The 12,844-nt window shown below is 35.1% G+C and overlaps 3 protein-coding genes across 4 annotated transcripts in view; 1 reads left to right on the top strand and 2 right to left on the bottom strand.

Annotated features, from left to right (window-relative positions):
• Positions 1-2,436, top strand: part of LOC107017887 (TBC1 domain family member 8B-like) — a 9,922-nt gene extending 7,486 nt beyond the window's left edge. The window contains exons 14-18 of the mRNA XM_015218167.2: positions 529-609; positions 701-802; positions 1,009-1,133; positions 1,337-1,457; positions 2,100-2,436. Coding sequence (XP_015073653.1) covers positions 529-609; positions 701-802; positions 1,009-1,133; positions 1,337-1,457; positions 2,100-2,198 — 528 coding nt within the window. The 3' untranslated portion in view covers positions 2,199-2,436. The remainder of the gene's footprint in view (positions 1-528; positions 610-700; positions 803-1,008; positions 1,134-1,336; positions 1,458-2,099) is intronic.
• A 623-nt stretch (positions 2,437-3,059) lies between these two features.
• Positions 3,060-7,662, bottom strand: LOC107015909 (protein TONNEAU 1a-like). 2 transcript variants are annotated; one of them, XR_001456392.2, is made up of 8 exons: positions 7,384-7,662; positions 6,188-6,320; positions 4,866-4,954; positions 4,640-4,762; positions 4,223-4,329; positions 4,118-4,143; positions 3,876-4,028; positions 3,060-3,416 (listed from the first exon to the last, which is right to left on the bottom strand). XR_001456392.2 is itself a non-coding variant. In XM_015216345.2 (8 exons), exons 1-8 carry the CDS (start codon positions 7,468-7,470, stop codon positions 3,371-3,373), a joined length of 768 nt encoding a protein of 255 aa, XP_015071831.1. In that variant the 5' UTR covers positions 7,471-7,662; the 3' UTR covers positions 3,136-3,370. The 2 variants fall into 2 exon arrangements, 1 of the variants encoding a protein (XP_015071831.1); XM_015216345.2 differs by having other exon boundaries at positions 3,136-3,416; positions 3,876-4,032.
• A 3,955-nt stretch (positions 7,663-11,617) lies between these two features.
• Positions 11,618-12,627, bottom strand: LOC107018170 (50S ribosomal protein L10, chloroplastic). Its single transcript, XM_015218574.2, has one exon. It carries the CDS (start codon positions 12,542-12,544, stop codon positions 11,855-11,857), a length of 690 nt encoding a protein of 229 aa, XP_015074060.1. The 5' UTR covers positions 12,545-12,627; the 3' UTR covers positions 11,618-11,854.
• Positions 12,628-12,844: the final 217 nt, after the last annotated feature.

Raw genomic sequence — 12,844 nt, 5'->3', positions numbered from 1 at the left:
CACCCCCACCCCCACCCCCCACACACACCAAAGGAAAAATAATAACCCAGCTTCCAGTCTATTCCTACAAGCTTGCTTTTATGTGCCTTTCCTGTTTATAGAGCTGGTCTAACATTTATAGTTCGCTCCTGCTTACATTGATATACCAGATTGAACTTGATTCCTGACAATAAATACAACTTTAATTCCTGAATATACACCTGAACCACATTCATCAATAAATAACACAATGTGCCATGAATCCAATCGGCTTACTGTGAGTGTGACTATGTGCTTCCATACAATCTTTTCAGTATGGATTGAAGACTTGAGGAATTTCTAGATGGTTAGCACAATAGACTGCATTACCATTACCAGCTGTGCATTTGGATTTAGAGCTTTTACTTTTATTTCCTTTTTAGTCTTTCTCTACATATTCTGCTCCGTAATATGCTTATTTCTTTTTGGCATATATCGTCTTCCTTTTCCTTGAAAAAATTGAATTGATCACAATTATATCTGACCATTGACATTTTCTTTTGGACTCAGGTTGAGCAATTAGAAAGACAGGTTGCTGAGCTTCGAGAGGCCCTTGTTGCTAAGCAAGAACAAGAGAATGCCATGCTTCAGGTGACAATTATTGTCACTTGTTTGATGATGCATTGTAACATTATCTCCTAATCTCTCTATCTTAAATTCTGGGTTTATATATTTTTTGTAGGTTTTGATGAGGGTGGAGCAAGAACAGAGGGTAACAGAAGATGCTCGTATATTTGCTGAACAAGAGGCAGCAGCTCAAAGACATACCTCTCAATTGCTACAGGTTTCTTCTTGATCAAATTTCGTGGCGAAACATTTGGATTTCTAGTTCTTAATCTGGGAATTCTTACTCAGCCGGATTCTTTGTGTTTTTCTTCTCAAACCTATCTAGTTCATGATTTCATGCATGATGGTGGAATTTAAATTGGAAATATGACATTTGTTGGCTGATATATTGAACATCCTGCTTGTCTTTGCAACAACCTGCAGGAAAAGTATGAAGAAGCCATCGCTTCCCTTGCTGAGATGGAAAAGAGGGTGGTTATGGCAGAATCGATGTTGGAGGCTACCTTGCAGTACCAATCTGGACAAGATAAAGTGCTTCCCTCTCCAAGGTATATACGCATACTTACATGTTTTAATTTTGTCGCGTTATTAAAACCATGTGCTGGTGATCGTGGTGTTATTTACTGCAACTGCTTCATCGGTTGCCAAAGGACAATACATGCGTATGTATGTAGTAATAAGAAAAACATACTACCTTCATTAATGCATAGCTTGTATTTTGTCTAACATGGAAGAATATGTTCTTTTATAGATCTACGCAGCAAGTTTCATCTCCTGTAGGGGGCAACCAAGAATCATCACTAGAGATACCTGCTAAAAAAATCAGTTTGCTCTCAAGACCGTTTGGACTTGGCTGGCGTGACAGCAACAAGGTATGTCCTTAAGTTTCTCCAATTCAGGGATGAAATCTAGTTGATTGGGTCATCACCTCTCTAGCAGTTATTAGACATCACATGTGCACTTGTAAGACGGCCAGACTCCAGCCTTCACGATTTATGATAGATATATAACTAAATACTAATGAAATTGTCCTATATTTTCCTACTCTTTTGTGCAATATATCCATGCAACACATACTTAATTCCAAAGCACAAAAGGAGTTGGGATGCAATTATCCCTTTTAAAGAATTAGCACTTGATAGTATAACCGCAGATTATCTTACAGAAAAGTTACATAAAACCAGACATCTCATTGGTGGTCGAAGTTGTAGTAGTATGGCTTCTTTACAACAACATACCCAATGTAATCCCACAAGTGAGCATGTACATAGACCTTAACCCTACCTTAGTGAGGTAAATAAGTTGTTTCCGATAGACCCTCAACTCAAAAGAAAAGTTTCAACGAATCATAATTGCAATAATAATATGGCAATAAATAACAAGATACAAACCAAATGAGACAACAGGTAGTAATATGCATTGAAAAATATATAAGCCATCTGGTTTCTTTGTTCCTTAAAAACCAAACTACAGCTGGTTCTAATATCTGGTATAAAAATAATTGAGTGAAACAGGGGAAGCCGACCGAGGAGGTTAATGACACCAAAACAGTGAATGAGGAGCAGAAGGAAATAAATGACCATCAGTCTGAGAAGAAAATACAAGAGGCCTAAAGATGCAGATTCAAATAATGACCACCAAATGTAGAATGCTCTCAATACTGGTCACTATATCTATATAGAGGTGATAATTTTTGTATTCAGTTGCTTATTCCTTAAAGTAAGACTATAATCAGTCGCATGGTGTAAAGGAAAAAAGAGCATTTCGGTTTACTGTATTTGTAAAATCATTCTCAATTACCTTCAATTGTATATCTTGCTGGGTGTGCCCAAGTTGTACACAAGCACTTGATGACAAGTATGAAAGAAATTACTAGTCCCCTCATCCCCCACCCCGTTAATGCTTATACTATACCAATTCTCTGTTAGTATAATTTTTCGATGAAGGGTTCGAACGAACGTGTTTCCACAACCTTAGGGAGATTTAGCTCTTCCACATGTTCATCCGTACGAACTATTTACAATGCGAAACATACTCATATGTAAAAACAAAAAAAATTATCTTAAATCTCAACACATAATTATAAAAATATAATAAGATCATGTAAAAGAACTTCAAAGGTTGTAACCTTCAAAGTTTGGCCTCTTGATAGTTTTCAGTTGTAGCCTACAACTTGTAGGAAAGAAAAGAGTCAAAAGAGAACTACATAGACCTCGTGTCATAGTTAGGGTTAGCTAATGTTATCGTTGGATATGGACGCTTCAAACTTTTTTTTTTTGGTAAATTGTGAAGCTTACCCCTCTTTCTTCTTTAATTTTTCGAGATGATTATCTTCTCTTTATATTAAAACACACCTCAATGTTGAGATAATCTACATGCGCTAGCTATGGATTGAGATAGGTTAAAATACAAAGTGATTGAGGGTTTCGATGGATACAAAGAAAGAACAATGAATAATAGTTGAGATACAAAAGTAGCAAAAAGATGATAATTTAGCTATATTTTTGAGCATTTAACTCTTAATTTTAAATGCTCATATGCCAGCACAAGAACCATTAACATGACGAAAATTGCATTAGAAACACGCTTGCTTAGCCACACAAGGGACATCGAGATAAGGGGAGAGAACAAAAAGAAGAAAGGAAAATGAGAAGCACACACGAATTACTACAAGCAATATTGTATATTAAATCATACATAGCGTACATTAGAACATGCATTTCTACGTTGAAGGATATCATCAATTCCCATATAATTAGTGATTTGGAGATGATATAATCTCATCTTATTCCATCCTGCCATCATCCTCAGAAATGCCATCACCTCTATGCCTGCAAATTTCAGCACAAGTTGAGAAACCACCCAATTTGCTGGACAGTAATTTAAAGGATGACAAACAACGGAGACATCAACAAAAGGAAAAACTAAAAACTACTCTATGCATGTTTTTCAAGAACTTCCGCAGCTTATCATCAGTTCTTGGCAATCACTTATCACGATGATATACTTGAACTTCCCATGATACTCATGTAACAAACTTCTATATGAGATGTAAGAGTGTACGGATTCTTTACCCTTACCTTGACATGTAGATGTAACAAACATCTACTCTATCAAATAAAAGGGGAGGACTTTACAAGCATGGTAATGTCTTTTGGAGAGGAGCACTTAAAAGACATGATTTTTTTGGCACTATAATCCACAAAAACTGAGGACTCATTGCAAGCCAATAGATAATAACATTATAATCAAATCTGTACTTTAAGTCCTTTGAGAGTTTAAACACTGACCGCCATGAAGTGGCAAGGTTCCGAGCTTTTCTGTCCAATTGAAGGTTTTCTAAGGCAGATGAGGCAAGCATTACATCTTGCGAAAGCTCTTCATTTTCATATCTCCAGTTGTATTCATCTTTCCTATATCCGGATACAGATGAACCTGCCCTTCTGTCTAGAAACTCAACAATTTCAGAAATTCATTCGAAGGGAATTAACTGCCAGGGCACGGGGGGAGGAGGATCAGCTAGATTACTTACCAGATGACTGGGCAGCAGGACCTGGCCTGTGCGGTAAAATGGTTCCAAGTCAATTTTAAATCCAAATGAAAAAGTAAAATAAGTGATAATATTAAATATGTTAACCTTCCCAACGGTGGTAAGCCCCCGGCAACTGAAGATGAAGAAGGCTTCCTAACATTCCTAGCTTCAGTGTTGGACAGAGATCCAGCACCCTTTGCTTGAGAGAAGTTCTGAAAAAAATAAAATAAAATTAGAAACAATACTTACTATTATTTCTACTGGACACACTTTGCATACTGACCCACCCACATAGTACAGGAAGGCAGCAGCTGTTATTTGCAAATACTATAATAAAAACATTTACACAAATTAACACCTCCAACCATCTGGAATAACAGCAACAACACAGCCAGAACATTGCAGATCCAAAAAGCAGAACAACAATTAGTTACTACCAACTAAGTTTTTATATCAATTTTTACATATTGATACACTTCTTTACACATGTCAATCAATAACTAATGTTTATACGTGTCAAACCTCGTATTTCAAGAATCCTTCAAGAACATCCAAAAGTAACGGAGCACTGTCACCATTCCTGTTAAGATCATATCCATTCTTGCTGCTAAATTCTTTTAGCTCAGATTTCCACGACTCCTTTGGCTGCACAGTCACACAATGGGTTCTTTGTAATTAGAACTAAATATTGACAAGACTTTGTGAAAAGCATTATAATCTCACACCGGAGAGCACAGTACATGATTACCAAGTTACACTCTGGCAAATACACCTTAAGTGTGTGGTTTAATTGAGCCCAATCCAAATATTCACATACAAGTGCAGTTAGTAACCTTCCTGCACACAGAACAACCAAACTGTTAAAAAGAATAAGCAAAGTGATGCACTATTCGAGGATCAAGGATGCATTAAATTTAAACACTTCTTAGACCTAAAACACAACTATGTTGATGCATTGATCACAAGATGTACGGACTGCAAGAAGAGGTACATGTCTAGGTCCCTTTGGAAAAATTCTCAAGTAACCAGAGAAGTTTTACTTCAAGGGGTATAGCCCTCAAAATTTAGTATTTTTTCGTAAATGATATTGCTTTTTGTATATTGAGATAAGACATTCTTTATGGAGTTGCCAAGACCATATAATAAGAATCCATTCCCCCAACCAATGTGAAATACTCCACACAACCCTCGCACGCCCAGCTAGGTATTTGGAGCATTGACAATATAATGAGGGCCAAATAGTGAGTAAATCAAGAATAGTTATGAGTTTGGCTTAAGAATGTGAATGAAAAGGAGGTTTTGGGAATATATATTAAGCATGATTTAAATAGTGTTTAAAAGCAATCAAAAAAAGGGAAAGAAACACTAAAAGATGGAATGAACACATTTCACTAGTTCTCTGACATGAAATACTGAAAGTTGAAATATTAGACTATGTAGGGCTTTAGTAGTTAATTTAGGGCTGAGTAGTTAAGGAGAAAAGATATATTGTCAAGTACTAAACGTATTATTATCATGCTCCCAGACATTTGCATTTCAGTATGTTTACCCGAGATAAATCAAAGATTTTTTACCGTTCAGACATGGAAGCAAAAATGTAGACTCTCTAGTATTTTTCTCCAAGACTTTTTAGTGTCTTGGAAACATTAAATTTGATATTGGAGAATCTAAATTGTTTTGGATATCAATTTCATCACAAAATACAAACCAAAGGAACCTGAAACAGGAAAGTAACATATTTGTTGGGAAAGCAAAAGGTGTAGCCATCTGCAAGTTAGACTTAGATATATCAGGAGTGAGATTCACAGAATGAGATCCTAAAAAGATAGAATTTCTAGGTCCGAAGAGCTGCCAGAGGTTGTTCGACCAAATGTCAATCCAGACAACGGATTGTACTTTTAATAGACGGTCTGCTGCACTATATGAAAACAACTCAGCTTTCTGATATATATTACCAAAGTTGATAAAAATGTTCTAGAGAAGATAAGTATGTCTCCTTCCGTCTTTAACACAAAAATTAGCAATGATTTAAGCAAAAGACCAACAAAAAGGACAAAAATAGAAAATGACCTGAAGGTGAATTATGGAGTTGTTTTGCCTGATCATTGCAGCTACCCAATAGCGCAGGGGGCAAGGTTTCATCCTTCTCAATTACCCTATCCTCATCTTCAATTGCCTCGAAAACGCTTGCTCTAAGTTCAGCCTACAAATCATCACACGATAAAATATGTAAAATTTGTAAAATATCTTATACTGAATACAATCTACAACAAGAAAAGAATGACCCAATTCAAAGGAAGAAAACGTGACACAACAATTAGAGATCATCAGTTTTTAGTTTTTACTACAGTTATGTAGCTAAAGGATGAAAACAACATGCTAGACTAGATCAGTTCACTACAGGAATAGGCTTTGTGTACAGAAGGGTTCCTTTCTTTTTGTTTTTGCATAGGGGTATCCCTGATCATTTAATCACGAGCATTGTCTTAGTGCTTGGTTGTTGCTATTTATAAAATAAAAATACAGTTCCAAATACATCCTTTTCATGGATTCTACAATCCATACTATCGTTGAAATAATATAGAGTTGCACATTGAGAACCATGAGGTCTCAAGTTCAAATTCCAAAGGCGGCAAAATAGTACTCCCTCTGTCCCTCCGTCTCAATTTATGTGCCTTTCTTCCTTTTTGGTTTGTCTCGAAAAGAGTAAGTGTTCCAATTCCAACATCTTCCATAGCACGTTTAAGAACACAAGATTTAAAAGTACTACATACATCTTTCTAAGTTAAAACCACAAAATTCAAAATTCTCTCTTGCTTCATAAACTTCGTGCCAATCAAACTAAGACACTTATGAGTCGTTTGGTTGGAAACAAGTTATCTCGAGATTAATTATGCCGTTATAAGTTATTCCACCATGTATATGAGATAACTTATATTATCACTAAGGTATAAACAGTGGAATAAACAATCCAAGGATTACCTAATACCTCCAACTAAACATAGTATAAAATAATCCTGCATTTTATCCTGGATTATTATATCTTATAATTTGGCAGAGTTACTTGATACTTGAAATGATTCAAGCAGCTCATAAGCTGGCTCAGACACCGCAATTAACAAACACTTAAAAACTAGAAATATCACAAAACATTGATATGTAACAACCAGATCGGATCCTAAGATCATTCTACGTCCCAAAAAAAATAAATTATAAGCAAATACATTTAAGAAATGAAAATGTAGAGGAGAAAAGGGGTTAATTACTCGGATCTTAGCGAGAACGCCTTTCTTCTCTAGGGTTCGTGTAACGAGGGTTTTGAGGTCCATCATTTCTCTAGTGTAATCGTCCATTTCTTCAGATTCTTCTTCTTCTGCTGCTGATGCTGCTGCTTTGAGAGGCTTCGTACAGTTTGATAGAAGTAGAAATGCTTGCTCTTTGCTTCTCTGCTGTATTTTGGCTTTTTCTCTTCTCTTCTCGGAGAAGACAAGTTCGTTTTTGCCCTGTTTGTATCTGAGAGAGTATTTGGTTTTGTTGTATATAATTGGTAAAAAATATATTTAAATAATAGTGTTTTTTGCTAGTTTATTTTCTGAATTATTATAGGTGTTTCTATTTTTAAAATGTTTTTTCGGTCGAGTCTCGTGTAGGGTAGATTCATAGAGCGTAAGTCCTAGAATTTAAAGCTTGATTTTAAGCTTCAAGCTTGTAATACAAGCACTTGCCGTAATAACATATGCTCTGGACGCTTTTGCTTTAAATCATATTTTTATTATTTGTATAATGATATCTTTCAAATAGTTATTAATGCTTTTTTTTTCATCGTTGGTGATTAGTACCTTTCTCGAATAGAAATCATAATTTTTTTATATATATATTACAAATTGTTTGATAAAACTTATTTGTAAAATTACTGGACATTTAGCTTTTACTTTTTTGGGAAAAATCTTAAATATGTGATTGAACTTTCAGAAAAGGCTAATTTATGCCATCAGTTAAAAGTTTGATTCATTTATGTCATTACCGTAAAAGAAAAAGCTTATTCATGCCATTATTTTATGGTGCTTTTGTAAAATCATTTTTGACACGTGACCGAATTATAATTGGCCACGTCGTCAATTTTTTAATAAAAATATTTTTAAAAAAATTCAATTTTTATTCAGAATTATGATTTTTTTATTAAAAAAATTGATGAAGTGGTCAATTATAATTCGGCAACGTCATCAATTTATTTAATAAAAAAATCAAAAAAATTAATTCAATTTTCTTTTTCAAAATTTTTTTATTAAAAAAATTGATGATGTGGCCGAATTATAATTGGTCACATGTCAAAAATGGTTTTGCAAAACCACCGTTAAAAAATAATGGCATGAATGAGCCTTTTCTTTAACGGTAATAGCATAAATGAGCCAAACTTTTAACTGATGACATAAATGAGCCTTTTCTGAAAGTTCGATGACATATTGAGCCTTTTCCCTACTTTTTATTTGTTATAGTCTTTTAATATCTAAATTTCACACGTATTATAAAATCGGTGTCCTAATTACGATAAAAAAAAATTATGTGGTATCAGATATTTATCATTTCTAGATTAAGATTTATTGTTTTTGATCCATTTTGTTGGTTCTATAATGTAAAATAATTTAATTTTGTTAGATTATGAAATAATAATAATTTGTAATGAATACCACAACAATGCAGTCCAAGCCATTCCAAGATGGAGCAAGGCAAGAAGAGTTGGAAACTGATTTTGCAAAGAAAAACAAATTATATTCAACGAAAATAGATTATTTGTACTATATGAAAGAATATTATATTAAAAAATAATTAATAACTTCTGTTGTTGACTAGTAAATCTTTGTATAATTGTATGCATTCAAAAATTTATAATAACATTCAACTGCAAGCCTGAGAATGCACCAATACCTTGTTTATGAATTATGATTTTGCTTATTTGGTAAAATTGTACGAGCGTTGAGAAACTTTGATAGTTTTCAATAATTACATATCTAAACAAAATTTCAACGTCAAATAAGAAATCATGTCCAAACGAGCCCTTAGTCGTAGTAAGCAATGATAGCACAAATCAGGTAGGAACAGAGTACAATGTCTTCATAATGAGAAAAAACTTAAAAAGGCAGTAACAGAATTCTCCATTCCAGCCTCCAGTTCAATACTGATCAATTTTTTATGATACACATTACGACAACAATAAAACATATCCAGTGTAATCCCACGAGTAGGGTCTGAGAAAGGTGGTGTGTGTGCAAACCTTAACCCTACCGAAGGCAGAAATGTTGTTTCTGATAGGCTATCATCTCTCGACTCAAGTAAAGCAAGTCATGATACACATTAATGAAACTGAAATACCTACAGAGCTTCATAAGTGAAGCATTGTGAAAAGAGTTCGCCGTGCATCTAAGATAAGTTAGATAGGCTCACGTGGGGAGGATTACTCAAGTCCATATAAGCAGACCACCACTCCATTCCCCGAACCAATGTGGGACTCTATCAATGAGACACAACAGAATTTGTGCAACATGCTGAAAGCTTACTAAAACTTAGGCATCTGAACTCTAGAGAAGTCGTCAAAATTATATTCACAGCACAAATAAATGTTGAGATGAAACTTCAATCGAGAGTTGAAACAGAGTTTAGTGCATGAATGGCAAGTCAAACAAGAACCAACAGAGTAACCTCGCAAGGTAGAAACAGGAGGCGGAACTATTCTTAAAAAAAGAGAATATCTGGGAAAGGAAGTGCGGTCATTTTCAGGTGGAGAACTGATGGTTGCTATGGAGGAGAATCTCAACATCAAAGATATACCCTGAGACATGAAATTTCTTTTGTTGCAGAAGAGCAGTGAAAGGAGAGTTCGTATAGTAAAGGCTGGATGAACGGATGGTCATCAACATTTTCTTGGTTTTTCGGCTATTGGTTAAAACAACAAGCAGCATATTGCAAAGGGTAAGATCTCTTCACCAGCATTTCAGACTAGACCTTTGCTCATGCTGATTTCTCATATTAGCATCAGAATGTTCAAAAGCAATAAGTAATACTAATAACTTGTGATAAATCCCTTGTCCTCACATTTTGACGGAATAATCTTGCCCTAATTTAGATGTGAACCATCAGTAGGACTGTGCATCTCATAGAGCAAAAAGTCCCATTACGTAGTGGGGAAGTAAATCTTTGGTATCATCAAGAATGGTAGAATATCCATGCACACCTAGTACTTTGTTATGTCTAAGCCTACAAAAAGGCATACTTATTTCAAATTGTTGTCTGCAACCATAAACCCGACGCCTATCTGTGCAACCATTTAGAAGAATCCAAATCTCCAAAGTCTTCAACAGAAACTTATTCTCAACAATGATCAGGTATGTTCCGACATAGAATAAAACTGAAAGTTTCTTCACTTACTGAAAACCATTCGGCTTATAACGTTTGCTTAACCATCTAGAGAATCCCCTGGAGCCTCTAAAGGTCGTAGCTTTTCCAAAGCAGAAGTATAGGCATGCTTTGAAATAGAACAAAATGCAATCTTGTTCACCCATTTAAAATCAGATGGCTTAAGTGCCAGATCAATGACCTTGTCCTCCTAATAAAATCTCTTCAGAGGCCTTTAACTAATTCCAGTGAACAACATTAAAGTTCTAAAATAATTTTATTCACCGACCATAACAACTAGTCCATCCTTTCCCTAAACAAAAGGCACTAGATTAATTTCTAAAGAGAAATCATCCACCAGATTATAGCCATGCAAAACTAAAGTAAGTCTTGGAATGCTGGAAGGGGAAAAGAGGAGATAAAGGACTGAGTGACAAAGCCAGAGGATTCAGCCCTTTCAGTTACAAAGTGGAAGATGCGTCCTATAAGAGGTAGGATTGCTGCTGCTGCTTCTTTTCTTTTTATATATTCTACCCTATTTTACTACATAGGAAGAGGAGAGTTTGGTACAATGGCAAAAGTTGCTGCCTAATTCACCAAGAGGTCATGGTTTAAGCACAGAAACAACCTTTTGCAGAAATGCAAACTAAGGTTGCTAATAATAGATGCAGCGTGGTCCGGCATTTCCCAACAACAACAACACACCCAGAGAAATCCCACAAAGTGGAGTCTGGGGAGGGTAGAGTGTACGCAAACCCTACCTCTACCTAGTGGAGGTACAAAGGTTGTTTCCAAAAGACCCTCAGTTCAAGTGAAGTAAATGAAAGTACTAACAAAAAGGGAAAACGACAGTAAGGAAAACATGAGAACTAGTAGTAGGAAAGCACTGCAGAGGAGTACATGCAAGGAACCAAAACATCAACAATATAGCGCGATCAACATATAACAATAGCAAGAAACTGCATGAATAAAGCTACACAGTCCTCCAGACTACCACCAAAGCCCAAACTCAGCAAATAGCGAGAGCTTAGTGCACCGAGCTGCACTTTTCATATTTGACAAATATAGTGAGCTGAAGCAGGAATACAGACTATTTTCTTGGTTCAGTGATAATGGAAAGAGCAGAATAGTACATTTCACATAACACAAATCCTCTCAAACAGTTATGAAGTAATCCAGTTAATTATCCGCCAAATACGAGGACACTAATGTAGAACAATTGGCAAAGGATAAATTCATTCTACCAAAAACATAAAATTTACAAAATTCCATCTTTCAGAAGAATTTCAAATAATGAACCAAAATGACAATAACATTAACTTACCATATCCAAGAATACAACAAAAATTATTGACTTCCACCTTCTTCCTCCTCCAATTTCTTTACATAAGCTTTAAGAACCATAACCAAATTCCTTGCTGGAGCTTGAATAGTCCCAACAACAGCTGAAGCAGGTCCTTTCAAAGACCCAAGAAGCTGTGAATAAATCTCAGCTCTTGTAGGCAAATTCTCAAGCACCTTAAACTCATCAGGCCCATAAAACTTCCCTTCAAAAACCCCACCAGTAAAATCATTATCTTCCAATTTCTTCTCCCTTAGAAAAGTCCTATAAGGTTTCAAAGCAGCTGGAATTTCTTCACTATGAACAAATAACCAAGCATTCATTCCCTTCATACATGGTTTCAATGCTTCCCATTTTGTCCCTTCAATTGCTTTAAGTACCAATGTGTTCTTAGCAACAAGAAGCTTTGTTGTTTCTGGGAGTTGAGCCCTGAGATCTTGAAATTGCTTAACTGTTAACCCCTTGTAACTGATTCCAGCTAAGAGATAACAATCTTCAAGCTGTTGCTTCACTGTTTCGACTGTTTCTTCTTTCTTGGTTCTGCTAATGGCTGAACGAATAGTTAGAGTTCTGGGTTTGAGTTTAAGGTGAGAACTGGAATGGGGGATTATGAAGGGATTGTTGAAGTGGGATTTCACGGAAAATGGGTAAGAGTGAGAGGAAGAGGAAGGTAAGCTGAAGAGAGCAGCCTCCATTGATGATAGCTTGAGAATTGGATTGCCTTATCTTTTGTGCTAAGATAGAATTTTGGGGTATTTCATAAACTTTATGTTTTTGAAAATATTTATGTCATACCAAACAAACCATTAAAGAAGTTAAAAAAAAGGCAAGATAGGTGTAATATTTACGTATATTTTATCGTCTTTAATTTATAAAATTATGTTTGATATATTATTATTATTATTATTACCAAAATTCTCGAGATGATTTGATATAATAAAAAGATAATAATTCAATAAAATGTAAAATTATTTGATCTTATATTTGATTATATT

Source organism: Solanum pennellii, chromosome 4 (assembly GCF_001406875.1).
Source record: "Solanum pennellii chromosome 4, SPENNV200".
In the NCBI taxonomy this organism is placed as follows: Eukaryota; Viridiplantae; Streptophyta; class Magnoliopsida; order Solanales; family Solanaceae; genus Solanum; species Solanum pennellii.
This window is presented reverse-complemented; position numbering and strand designations above follow the sequence as displayed.